The sequence below is a fragment of the Barbus barbus genome (assembly GCF_936440315.1).
Source record: "Barbus barbus genome assembly, chromosome: 26".
NCBI lineage: Eukaryota > Metazoa > Chordata > Actinopteri > Cypriniformes > Cyprinidae > Barbus > Barbus barbus.
This window is the reverse complement of record NC_136754.1, coordinates 25827377-25841178: the sequence shown is the minus strand read 5'-3', so window position 1 is coordinate 25841178 and position 13802 is coordinate 25827377. Positions and strand designations below refer to the sequence as shown.

The following is a 13802-nucleotide window of genomic DNA, read 5'->3' as shown; positions in this document are numbered from 1 at the left end:
GAAGAGGAATGATCAAGTGCTGAGAAAATAACCTACAGAAACACTACGATGGATTACAGGCAAAGACGAAAACTGTCTTTTCTGACAATTGGATTGATGTTTCTTTTGAGTGGCGTGGAATATGGTAAGTATATTTGACGAGTTTTCTTTTCTTTTCTTTTCTTCCTAATACAAATGCAGCAAGATTGCTTGTTTGAATCGATAGTGCTTAAAATCCTCAAGAAAACTGTATTAAAGTGTAAATGGTGAATGTATTGATTGTATTTTGCACATCTACTGTTTAAATGGTCTTCTCTCTCTCCCAGCTGTCATTCTGCCCACTATATGGAGATATCTGCAGTTATTAGAGGCACCACCTTATTTTCTTGGCTTGGGTCTATCTGCGTTCAGCTTCAGTGGGCTGCTGTCTGGTCCAATGTTTGGTCACTGGTCAGACAAGACCAGAACTACAAAGAACATCATCATCTTCTCCAATGTGTTTGAAATTGTGGGTCAGTACTGTAGAACGGAGATGTATAATGTGATGTGGGTTTTGAAATAGATCAGATATCCCTTGTTCTTGTGATGCTGTTTGTTCATTGCAACAAACTTGTCTTATAGGAAACTTCATGTATTTCATGGGATATTCAAAATGGCTTCTTCTGTCCAGCCGTCTTGTTGCAGGTGAGGATATTTTGAAGTTGCACTGTTCCATTAGTCTCAACGAGTTTTGTTTGTTTGTGAACTTCTCTGCTCCTGTGGTGCAAACCATCATCATTAATGTAATTTGAGACATCAAACAGATACTAACAGAGAGATCTGTTGTTTGATTGATGATTCTCATTAGATTGTAATTACTGCAGTGTTGAATCATCCTGACCAGACACAAGAACTTGTTTAGATGTATGAATCTATTATGTATAATAAAGTATATAAAATATATAAAACTATAAAATATATATACACACACAATTGCCATCAAAAGTATTCAACCCCCAAGAGACTGTAATTACTTACAAATGTAAGAGTTTTTCAAAAATTGTTTACTATCTTATTAAAAGTGGTAATGTCAATATATAATGTCATATTTTTGAGTTCTAAGATTTTTTTTTTAATATATATATATAATTCAACACCTATTGAACATCAGTGTTTAAAGTCACTTATTTGTATGGTAGGGAACAAAATTGTGTTAAAACACAATGAAGACTTTGGAAACTCTAAAACAAAACTGAATTAGCTTGAGTGGTTGCACATACATAAATGTAGCCTATACTGACGTTGAGTAGCACATAGGGCAAGTCAAAAGAGCTCTAACAAAATCTATAGAGAAGAAATTGTAGCAGGGAGAAGTTTCATGAACTGACTTATTGCAAAGATGGCATCCTTCCACAGTACCAACACTAAAATTCACAGCAGACTACATGGGTGGGTGCTTGATTTTATATACCAGTGGCAATGGGTTAGATTGAAACACTTGAATTCAGTGATTAAGAGGTGTGTCACAATACTTTTGTCCATGTGTGTGCTTAAGATATACTGCATGAATAGTTATACATAATTCCAGTAGCAGACAGGTGGAGCTGAGGGAGGTGGAAGGTTCCTACACATCCTAATAAAAACTGTATTCATTTTCTGTATGCAACATACCATTTCTATTTTATCTTATATAGTTTAAAAAGTCAAACTATCTATATTTCTATGAATGCAAAGTACACCACATTTATAGTACTTGATTCTTCCATCAGGTATTGGAGCAGGAGCTGGGTCCTCAATTTTTGGGTTCCTCACACGCACTACTCTCCCTGAAGAGCGAGCAAGAGTCTTTGCAGCTGTCATGGCATGCCGTCAGGCTGGACTTCTGATCGGTGAGTTAGTGCTCTACATAATAAGTGGCAAAAGTACTTTCTTCCATTTAATATTTAGACATTGTGCATTTTTATTTTCAGGTCCTGCTTTCAATATCTTTCTAAGGTTGTGTGATTTCAAACTCGGTCCATTTGTAGTAAATAAGTATACCTCACCTGGGGTAAGTCTGTTTTGGTTAATTTCTATTAATCTACTTGAATTCTGAAACACATTATGTTGCACATGATTGACACAGCTTGAAATGTGAATATGTGGTAACACGGCACATTTTGGATATCTCCAAATGTAACAGACGTGATTCAGCTCATAAGTAGAGTTAATATTATTATATCAAATAACAGAGACATGTCCGGCACTCCAGCTGATATTTCATAGATATAATTTAAGACGATTACTTTGCTGATTACAAAAACTAAATATATAATAATAATATAATAAAAATATATAATATAATTATAATAGTATAATAATACAAATATAATAATAACAATACAAATGAAATTTAGCAAAAATAAAAAACATGAAATAAAATAAAATGGTGACATTATAATGTTCTATTTAAAATGGAAATTCTATAAAAAGGAATTTCTATAAAAAAAATCATTTTTTTCATTTCATGCATTTCATTCTTATTAACTAAGAATGGTAACAAAGATTAATAACTATATTACTCAGTTATTATTAGTTAATGCATTAACTAATGTTAACTAATGAGACTTTACTAATCTTAATTAAATTAAATTAAATGAATTAAAAACACTGGAATCTAACAAGAATTTTACAAATCTAAAATATGACATGACATGTTCTTAGATTAACCTTTTTTTTTTAAATCTATTTATTCATAATTTTTAAGCCTGTTCATGTAAATTGTCCTGTTTATTTAAATCTTGCTGGACTTGTGCTCTTCTTGACCCAGCTCTTCATGTGCGGGATGTGGGTGCTTATGCAGTTTGCAGTAATGATCCTGTACTGGGACATCCCACCACTGGACTCATTCCCTGAGCAGAACATGCCCCTCAGAGAGTTCAGAGGTGAAGAAGATGAGCCCCTCATGAATCTGGAAGATGAAAACAGGGCTGCAGTAGAGGACTCGTATGGCTCGGTCAATCCAGAACAAACTGAGACCCAGTTCTCATCTGAACTCCCACCTTCTCCTCCGGATTCCCCCTCTCTAGACACCTCTGACCCCTTTGAAAACTTCAGTGCCAGTCAAGGTGCAGCCCAGTGTTTATTGTATTGTTTTTTTTTTTTTGGCAGAGAATTTTGGGTTGGTGTGGCATTGATTCCTTCTTTGTTGTATCTGAGGTGCTAATCTGAGAGAGTAGTGGCCTGAAAAAGCTTTATCGATCTGCTCATTCTGTCTTTGCTCTACGATTGCAGTGTGTGTGTGCATGGTAGATATCTCCATTATATTCAATCCTGTCTTGGCAGCTTTGAAATGCCTGAGATCTATAACATTCTCTCTCTCTCTCTGTAGAGTTTCTGAGAGAGGAGGTGGTGGTTCTCCTCACCGCTCAGTTCATCACTCTCTTCAATCAGACAGCACTTGAGGTAAAATTCATCAGCATCTAATTTTTTCAAGGTGGCACCAGTGGCAGTGCTGGTTCACTTGTTGTCAGATGACCATTGCAGATAAACACTTATTAGCAATTTATGCTAAAATATGCTAAAACAGATCCCACTTATGGAACCATTAGCAAAACCTATGCTAGCAATGTGCTGAATCATGCTAAATCATATTAATGTTTTAAAACATACTAGCAGTGTTCTAAAATATATTAGAAATGTGCTAGCAACATGTTTAAAATGTTAGCAGTATCTTTAAACATGCTGCAGTGTCTTAATATGCTTGCAAGGTGTTAAAACCATAGATATGTATAGAGTCCCTATTCGACCACTCTAGATATATTGACGCGTCCACCATTTTTGAACGGTCAACTGGACGTCATCCGCCATAATAATGAATGAATATTCAAAGCGTATAACTTGCTGTTGTAGACGCAGACAGTCAATGCTCTCAAAGGTTCGCAGACCGTTCCAAAAATGCTGGATGGCTTAGCCCATAGAAACAGTCACTACTGAGGAATCTATGTATATATGTCTATGATTTCATTTGATTTATAAAACCAAATCAATTTTAGGGTCTCTTAACTATTGCTTATTAGCATGCATATTACTAGAATATTAGCCATTTATTAGTAGTGATTAAGCAGATATTAATGCCTTATTTTACATAACCTTATTCTACATCCCTAATCCTATGCCTAAACTTAACAACTACCTTACTAACTATTAATAAACAGCAAATGAGGAATTTATTGAGGGGAAAGTCGTAGTTAATAGTGAATAAGTGTTCCCTATTCTAAAGTGTTACCAATAAATCAAATCAAATAAATAAATAAATCAAGGTGGATTACAGTGAAGCTCTTTGAAGTAAGTGGGGCCAATATTTGGAGTATTTAATAATAAAAATAATACTTTTATGATGAAGTTACATTCAAATTGTGCTCAATATGCTTCTGAAAGCCAGTCTCCAGATCCCGCACACTGTCCTAAATTCATCTGAGCCACTAAATAGTGTCTGTCCAATTATGATTGATTAAGGCTCAGAGTAGTAGGAACATAAATTTTATTTAATGTAATCTAATCTAAGCTTTGATTTAATATAATCAGGTATTTGAAACTGACACACATTTACCTTCCCGGTTGCCTGACCTAGATACATGACAAACTGGTTATAGAGTTCATTATGTTCCTTTTCATTATCTTTTATTCTTTCACTCTAAATCAAATTTCTATAAGAAAAAATCACGTTAGATACATTATAATTTTGCATTTACTTTACACTGCCAGAAGAATGTGAGTGATTCTTACTCATGCAAGATTTGCTATTAGTTGTTCTGTGTTGCTATGTGGTTGCTAGGGTGTTCTGAATGGTTGATGTCTGTGTTCTCTTGTCTCCAGACCATGGTGACCCCTCTGACGCAGAAGTACTTTGGCTTCGGTGAGCTGGGGAACAGTGTGATGTACAGCCTGTGTGGGGTGGAGGTAATTGCAGGTTTCTTCCTGGTGCGCTGGCTGAGCCGTGTGCTGGAGGACCGGGTGGTGCTGGCGGTGGGGCTGCTCATCTGCAGCGGGGCCTGTGTCTGGTGCCTCATCTTCCTGGCCAATCCACAGGGTGTGTGTATGTGTGTGTGTGGCAGACGTCCAGAGAAACTGGCATACACCTGGGCATGGACAGACACAATATGCCTGCTCAGTTTGGTGCCAACTCAATGATATGCATTATTAGTTTGGAACTGCTCTATCTATCTATCTATCTATCTATCTATCTATCTATCTATCTATCTATCTATCTATCTATCTATCTATCTATCTATCTATCTATCTATCTATCTATCTATCTATCTATCTATCTATCTATCTATCTATTCATTTGTGTATTCATCCCTCTATAAATGTATTTCTCCATCCATCCATCCATCCATCCATCAATCTATATATGCAACCATCTGTCCATCAGTCTATCCAAGCCTCTAAATAATTGTCCATCATCCATCCATCCATCCATCTATAAATTACATCCATCTATCCATCCGTCTATCCAAGCCTCTGTATAATTGTACATCATCCATCCATCCATCCCTTAATACTTTTTTCATCCATCCATCCATCCATCCGTCTATAAATGTGTCCATCTGTTCATATGTCTGTCCATCACTCTATATATTTATTTCTCCATCCATCCATTCATTCACCCATCATCCCTCCCACTATCTATGCATTCCTCACTCTTCCTCCACCCATCCATCTATATATGCATTCATCTGTCCATCCATCCCTCAATATTTTTTCCATTCATCCATCCATTTATATTTGTGTCCATTTGTCTATCCATCTATCCATTCCTCTATATAATTATCCATCCATTCATCCATCCATCCATTCCACCTATCTATGCATCCCTTTATATATTTATCTCTCCATCAGTCCATATATACCCGTCCATCTGTTCATATGTCTATCCATGCCTCAATATAATTATCCATCCATCCATCCGGCCGTCCGTCCGTCCGTCTGTCTGTCTATCTGTCTAGCTAGAATGCCTGTCTGTTTGGAATGATATTCTCACTTTCATTCTCGATATGATATGTGTTTTGATCAGGTGGTTTTGCATTTGAGTTGATTGAGTTCATCATCGGAGTGTTCCTGCAGTTACTGGGACTTCCTTTCGTTGCCGTGTCTCAGGTGTCCCTCTTTTCTAAGGTTACAGCTGAGAAAACACAAGGTGAGAAACAAAGAGAAGTCCCCTGAGAATACAAAAAGAGACAGAAGAAAAAGAGTGATGAGATCTTGAGAAAACATGTAACACTCATGTTTGTATAGATGTCACATATTGTCACTGATTAAATATTCAAAACTACGTGCTGAATCTCATGACTGGGTGTTGTTGTGTGTGTGTGTGTGTGTGTGTGTGCAGGCTTTAGTCAGGGTGTACGGCGTTCAGTCGGGGGTCTTGCCACCATTCTCGGTCCCCTGTGGGCCGGGGGTCTAATAGGAAATCTATATGTGATGCTGGGTATGATGATGCTCCTACTGACCCTCATCTTGGTGCGTGAACAGACTCTTTATAACCGATTCTGTAACATTATCAGAGATTTCCCTTAGTATGTCATCATAACCACATTTACCACCTCAATTATAGTTACATTTATTGCTTTGTGCAAACAGATATTATAGATCCAGTCAACTTAAAAAAAATCTCCATTAAAAGAGATTGCATGGTCATTAGAATTTGAGGACTGTTTCTTTCAAAAAGGTGATTTGGAAATAAGTATAAATTTAAGATTTTAAACACTTTATCAGACAGTTAATACTTGTAAGTGTTTAGAAATTGTATAGTGCTATCTCAAGCTACAGTATAATAATAACATATGTTGGTAAAAAAGTAGCAGCATTGACAGTATCAAGGCTGGAAGTAATTTCTAGTCTTGTGCCCAAGGTCCTGACACTTCAAGAAGTTTAGTATAAAAAATTTATGTTGAAATTCCCATGAATGTTCATATTGAATTAGTAATGTACTGTACAAAAAAATCATAAAAATAGGGTCAAAGATTGCCCCTTTCAGACCAACGTAAATATAAAATTAGGGGAATAAATAAGAAAAAAAAGGAACTCAACTCGTCCTTAGCAGAGTTTATTTGTAGATTTTAATATATAGATATATTCATAAAATATTGTTATGATTGCAACAATCCTTTTAATAATATGCTAACTAAAAAAAGAAAATATTTACATCCACATATGCTCAGTTTGTATATTAAGTATAAAACTAAATAATATGACAGAATTTTTAATTATGGGAAAAATGTCTGTCATTTGTAAAGGGACCCTTTAACAAAGAAACTAATGATGACTGTCCTGCTCAGATCATGATGGTGTTGTCCTATGAGAAGCTGGTGGAGCCGCCCAGGGTGGAGCACGCACAGGACTCAGAGAATGGAGGATAGACACCACCCTTCACTACACAGGATACAGGTGAGAGTTCTCAGTGTTTTTGGATGGCTCTTAAAGCATGAAATGTATTTATATTTTTTTAACGTTCACCTGCCTTTTACATCATAGTTTAGGATAGTCTGAGATGTCATCGGCTAATCAGCACCATGATGATGTCATTTTCCTTCATCTAACGAGTTATTTATGGCTCATATTATTGGCTCACAAAAACTGGCCGCCACAGTGTATAAGATGGCAGATTTTAAATAGCACATTTCTCTGAGTTCTTGTGCAAGTTAACAATCTACTAATGAGATTGTATTGTAATGCTAGCAGATCTTTCTTCAGATATCACAGAGCCCTTGACTGAGCTAATATTGCTGTGGCATGCTAATAAGAGTGTTCAAACATTCAGAGCAATGAATGTTTTGATGCCACAGCATTTACCATCAACGTATACTTATAGTTGTCAATGTATAATAAGCTCGTATAATAGAACCCTTGTGAAAAAGAAGAGCATATAATTGTATTGCATGCACACTTGTAGTATACCTCAGATCTTACAAGCATATATATATTTTACAAACTGTACTTAGATTAAAATGTACTTTTAATGTACTTAAGCGCAACTTCATAATAAATGTGTAATTACAAATATACATGACATACTAGAGATTACATGAAATGCTTGTCAGTATATTTGACAGTAGGTTACATTTGAACAATTTCAAAGACAATAGAAGTAATTATGAACTTACATATAAAGATCAATATTGCATTTATTATTAATTTAAACTGTATTACATTTTAATTTAATTGTAAATCACATGCAATTAAGTCTCCAGTCTCAGTTCACACTGATGTATATTCTTTTAAAGTATTATTTCCATAATAAGTCAATTTTTGGAGCATAAGTGTACTTCTTTTTCACTAAGGGAAATTATTTTGACATGATAAAAAATGGCATTCACATTTCACAACAATACACATTTCATCTTTAAAGAAAAAAAAAAGAAAAAAATCAGCAGTTCCCTATCGATACTCCACTCGTACTGCGTCTTGCTAAAGACGCTATGGGAAAAAGCCTTTTTTCTCCTTTACTGAAGCCTTGAAACTGCACGATCATTGGTTTGTGCAGTGTGATAAAACGAACCAATGTGTCGGCAGCGGAGCTGCACGAGCCTATGGCGACGGAGCCCGCCAGATCCCGCCAGAATGGGCGGGGTTATCTGGCTATATAATCAGCCGTCTCGCCATAGGATCCTCAGATTTCTTCTCCTTCAGCGACGACATCTCGCCTTCGCTGATCCCAAGAAGCCGCCTCGCCGTTGACACGCCTCGCAGCTGAGCCAGAGACCTCCTGCCAGCTGAGACGCCGCTTTCACCGCGCTCCAGCCCCGCAGAAGCCCCGGTCTGTTCGCTGCCGCCATCCGGTGAGTGCTATAAAAATGCATATTTATCGGCGTTGTTGCAAATGCCGCAACAGCGAGTGTGGCTCGTGCAGGGGATCCTGCACGATGCAAAAGAGCAGTGAGCGCGTGCCGCCTGTCTGGGTCTCGCCCACGCACTGACTGCGCGCTTACTGAGACAGCTCGTTCGAGTATGAGTCTCGCTCTTCCCGCTCGCTGTCCGTCTCTGTGGAGGCAGCTCCGCTCTCCCGTTTCCCCTCTCTCAGCAAAGCTCGGAGAATGAAACATCAGAGCCACGGAGCTTCCTGCAGCGCTCGGATCCGCCGGTGTTCACACGTGAGAATCAGAGCTCCTCCTTCATTGGGCGGCTCTATTCTCTTTGGCGGACCGGAGTGGAAAGTTATGTGTGTGCGTCACTGAGACTGCGCTCACACAGGCAGCCTGCTTTCGCCGAAAGCCGGGCTTTACTCTGATTTGCTCGCGGTCCTCTATGTAGCAGGCCCCGCCTCCCCCCTTCTCTTCTCCCAGTCACCTCGGAGACAGGAACAGCGAGTGAGGCTGAGCAATCAGGTTGAGTGATTTTTCGCGCCGGCTTAGCCCCGTGTGTTTCACTCTGCATACAGCGCTTTGATCTGCCAGCGCGTGTGGATTAGCGCGCCTCATTACATTGAGTGGCTCAATCCTTCTGCGCGCATTGTAAAATGCTGCGCTGGGCGGCCACCCACTCACGTTTATTTTCTCCCAGTCACCTCGGAGAAAAAGACGGTAAAATCGCATGGCTGGGCGTTCAGGCTTGAGTGATTTTTCGCGCCGGCATAGCCCCGTGTGTTTCACTCTGCATACAGCGCTTTGATCTGCCAGCGCGTGTGGATTAGCGCGCCTCATTACATTGAGTGGCTCAATCCTTCTGTGCACATTGTAACATGCTGCACTGGGCGGCCCCGACTCTCGCGTTTCTCTTCTCCCAGTCACCTCGGAGAAGGAGACGGATAAAAAAAAAAAAAAAAAAGGCTTGAGTGATTTTTCGCGCCGGCATAGCCCCGCGTTTTTCACTCTGCATACAGTCTTTGATCTGCCAGTGTGTTTACACTAAGTATTAGCGCCTCTTGCAGCTCTTTGATCTGCCAGCGCTACTTTCATTATGAAAGCTTCAGTCTGTCCCTGCCGCGCTCACGGTCCCTTTCTTCAATGAAGGTGGCCACGCCTCCCCTGCTCTAGTGTTTCTACTCTCCCAGTTATCTCGGGGAAGAAACTGCAAGCTCCAGGGTTCGCGCGATCAAGCTTGAGTGAATTTACGCCAGGGCAGCCCCGCGTTTCACTCTTTGATCTCGGCTCGCCTTCTTCAGTGAAGATGGCCCCTCCCCTCGTCCGCTATGAGCGGATCTGAGAGGATGCGCGCGGCACTTTTGATCTGCTGGTGTGTTTACACAATGGTAATTAATACCCCTCTTCTAAGAGTGGTTGATCCTTTTAGGCAGATCGAAAGCAAGTTGTCACTATGATTATAACTGACAGCTTCAGACTCCTGACGCTTCTGGGCTGTGCCCACGGCCCAAATGGCCTCTGTCATGCCTCCAAACACCCCGTTTAGCTCCGGGTGCCGATGGCAATGAGTTTGTGGTAAATACTGTTGTGAACACTGGGCCCTTTCAAAAAGCGCCCACACAACTGATCGCTGTTATAGCAAGGAAATAAGACACAAACATTTTCAAAAGGGAGCACATTCCTCTCCCTCTTATCACGAGCTTCAGGTCCCCGCTTGGCGGCCTGCCACTCGAGTTTATCCAGCCCCTTGCCACGCGGGCCAAGGCCTGGAGGGCCATCCCCGGAGTGTCAGAATGGGTTATACGGATAATAGAACGAGGTTACTCACTCCAATTCGCTCGCAGACCCCCGCGCTTCAGCGGCGTGGTCTCCTCTTCTGTAGACGGCTAGAACGCTCACGTTCTACGTTCAGAAATGATGATGCTGTTGAAAAAAGGAGCCATAGAAATGGTTCCTCCAGCTCAGAGCGAATCAGGCTTTTACAGCCATTACTTCCTCGTTCCCAAGAAGGATGGCGGCCTCCGGCCCATCCTCGATCTCAGACGCCTGAATCGCGCCCTCGTGAGGAGGTCGTTCAGGATGATCACACTGAAGCAGATCCTCTCGCAAATTCGCTCAGAGGACTGGTTCTGTTCCCTGGACCTGAAAGACGCATACTTTCACGTCCAGATAGCCCCCCCATCACAGACGATTCTTGAGATTCGCCTTTGAGGGAGTGGCTTATCAGTACACGGTCCTTTCCTTTGGACTGTCCCTGGCCCCACGCACTTTTACGAAGTGCATGGACGCGGCTCTTTCCCCTCTCAGGCAGATGGGAATCCGCATTCTCAATTACCTCGACGACTGGCTCATTCTGGCCCAGTCAGAGGTACAACTACTCTCACACAGAGCCCTCCTCCTCAGCCACCTAGAATGCCTGGGGCTCAGGGTCAATTTTGCCAAGAGCGCGCTGTTTCCCAGCCGACGGGTGTCGTTTCTGGGAACAGTTTTGGACTCAGCTCAGATGAGAGCTGTGCTAGCGCCGGAACGCGCTCTGGCCATTTAAAAGCTCGCAGCCTCCTTCCAGAGCGGCACCGCTCGCCCCGTCAAAGCGTTTCAGAGGATGCTGGGCCTCATGGCCACAGCATCGCCGGTGCTACAGTTGGGCCTGCTTCGCATGCGGCCCCTTCAGCGCTGGTTGAAACCACGGGTTCCACCCCACGCATGGCGACATGATCGCCTACATATCAGGGTGAGCCAGGCCTGTGTAACAGCCCTGGTCCCCTGGAAGAACCCACGATGGTTCAGAAAGGGTGTGGCCATAGGGATGGTCTGCAGCAGGAAAGTTGTCACAACAGACGCCTCCAACATGGGTTGGGGGCGCTGTGCGAAGGCAAACCGACCTTTGGTCGAAGGCGGAGCAGAACCTCCACATCAACTGCTTAGAAATGCTAGCAGTGTGTCGAGCCTGCCAGTTTTTCCTGCCAGAGCTAAGGGGACGACATGTGCTGATCCGCTCAGACAACATGTCAGTGGTGTCCTACGTAAATCACCAGGGAGGTCTCTCCTCGAAGCGCCTCTTCCTTATGGTAGAGCGACTTCTGGAGTGGGCTCAGCTCAACTTGCGCTCGCTGAGAGCAGCACATTTGCCGGGCAGATTGAACCAAGGAGCGGATATGTTATCACGGAGCAACGTCCCCTCAGAAGAGTGGATGCTCCACCCGCAGACGGTTCGAATGATCTGGAGAATCTTTGGCAAGGCCGAGGTAGACCTTTTCGCCTCCAAAGACAACTCTCACTGCCCAGCCTATTATTCGAAGGTCAAGGACGCGTTGGCCCACGACTGGCCCAACCTCCTCCTCTATGCATTCCCTCCGATCGCTCTGATTCCTCAGGTCATCAGGCGAATCAGGGAACAACGACACAAGGTCTTGTTGGTGGCCCCCCTGTGGGAGAACCAGCCTTGGATGTCAGAGCTGACCCAGCTGCTAACCGCAGCCCCCTGGCCCGTGCCCCTGAGACGAGACCTCCTCTCTCAGGCGAACGGTTTATTGTGGCACCCTCGTCCCGAACTGTGGGCGCTTCACCTCTGGCCGCTCAACGGGAGCCTACCAGCCTCCCAGAGCGAGTGCTAAATACCATTTCTGAGGCTAGAGCCCCGTCTACGAGACGCCTCTATGCCCTTAAATGGGCGGTTTTCTCCGAATGGTGTCTAAACCGCGGTGAGGACCCCCCTACATCTGAGTTGGCGGTGATTCTGTCCTTCCTGCAGGAACTGCTGGATAAAGGACGCTCTCCCTCCACACTCAGGGTGTTCGTATCGGCTATAGCGGCCTTCCACGCCCCTATCGCGGGCCAATCAGTGGGCAGGGACAATGTTATCGTCCGCTTTCTAAGGGGTGCCAAGAGGCTGAATCCGCCTCGGCCCCTTACTGTCCCTACGTGGGACTTACCCACTGTGCTGAGGGCCCTGAGGGGCCCTCCTTTTGAGCCGCTCCAGTCTACGAACCTTCGGTCGCTGTCGCTGAAGACTGCTTTGCTACTAGCACTAGCGTCAGTCAAGCGAGTAGGAGACCTGCAGGCGCTCTCTGTGAGCCCTGCCTGCCTGGAATTTGGGCCAAACGACTCCAAGGTCGTCCTAAAACCAAGGCATGGATACGTACCTAAGGTACTTTCCACTCCGTTCAGAGCTCAGGTCATCACACTCTCCGCGCTTCCTCCCTCTGAGGAGGACCGGGAGTTCATTCTGTTATGCCCTGTTAGAGCCCTACGGATCTACTTTGAGCGTTCCGCCTCCTTCAGGCGCACGGAACAGCTCTTTGTTAGCTTCGGTAACCGCGCCAAGGGGCTTCCGGTCACGAAGCAGAGACTCTCTAAGTGGATAGTGGATGCCGTTACGCTGGCTTACTCTTCCTTGGGCCTTCAATGCCCCATTGGAGTACGAGCCCATTCGACTAGAGGCATTGCCTCGTCGTGGGCCTGGTCTAGCGGTGTGTCCATTACAGACATTTGTGTGGCGGCCGGCTGGGCCTCGCCGTCCACATTTGCAAAGTTTTATAAGTTGGATGTACCGACCTTACAGGCCAAGGTCCTATCTGCTTAGATGAGTATGACTTATGTTGTGGGAACATCCCTAACGGAGATCTCTTGACTGCATGGGCACTCAAGCTCTCTGATGGGTTCCTTACATATCTCAGCCCTGAAAGTGCTGAGTATGCGAGGAATACATGGAATGACCCGGGCCGAGCGTGACCTCTATGAGCTCAGCTCGCTTTAGCCCGAGTATACTATTATACTTCCCTCTGAGCATGTAATGCTTATGGAGATATTTTACACAGTCGTTCCTCTACCATAGCACGGCGTGATTGAATTGTGTTCCCATAGCGTCTTTAGCAAGACGCAGTACGAGTGGAGTATCGATAGGGAACGTACTCGGTTACTATCGTAACCTCGGTTCCCTGAGATACGGAACGAGTACTGCGTACTTTGCCGTGCCAGGTAGCTGCACGACTCAGTCGTCGC

At 43.2% G+C, this 13802-nt stretch overlaps 1 protein-coding gene across 1 annotated transcript; it reads left to right on the top strand.

Moving 5' to 3' along the window:
* Nucleotides 1–48: 48 nt before the first annotated feature.
* LOC306845967 (major facilitator superfamily domain-containing protein 8-like) lies at nucleotides 49–7361 on the top strand (the record flags this gene model as incomplete). The annotated part of the gene is made up of 11 exons (XM_079378997.1): nucleotides 49–124; nucleotides 306–491; nucleotides 601–663; nucleotides 1728–1847; nucleotides 1929–2008; nucleotides 2768–3065; nucleotides 3329–3402; nucleotides 4816–5029; nucleotides 6017–6139; nucleotides 6332–6462; nucleotides 7281–7361. The coding sequence occupies 11 exons, from the start codon at nucleotides 49–51 to the stop codon at nucleotides 7359–7361; spliced, it is 1446 nt and encodes a 481-aa protein (XP_079235123.1).
* Nucleotides 7362–13802: the final 6441 nt, after the last annotated feature.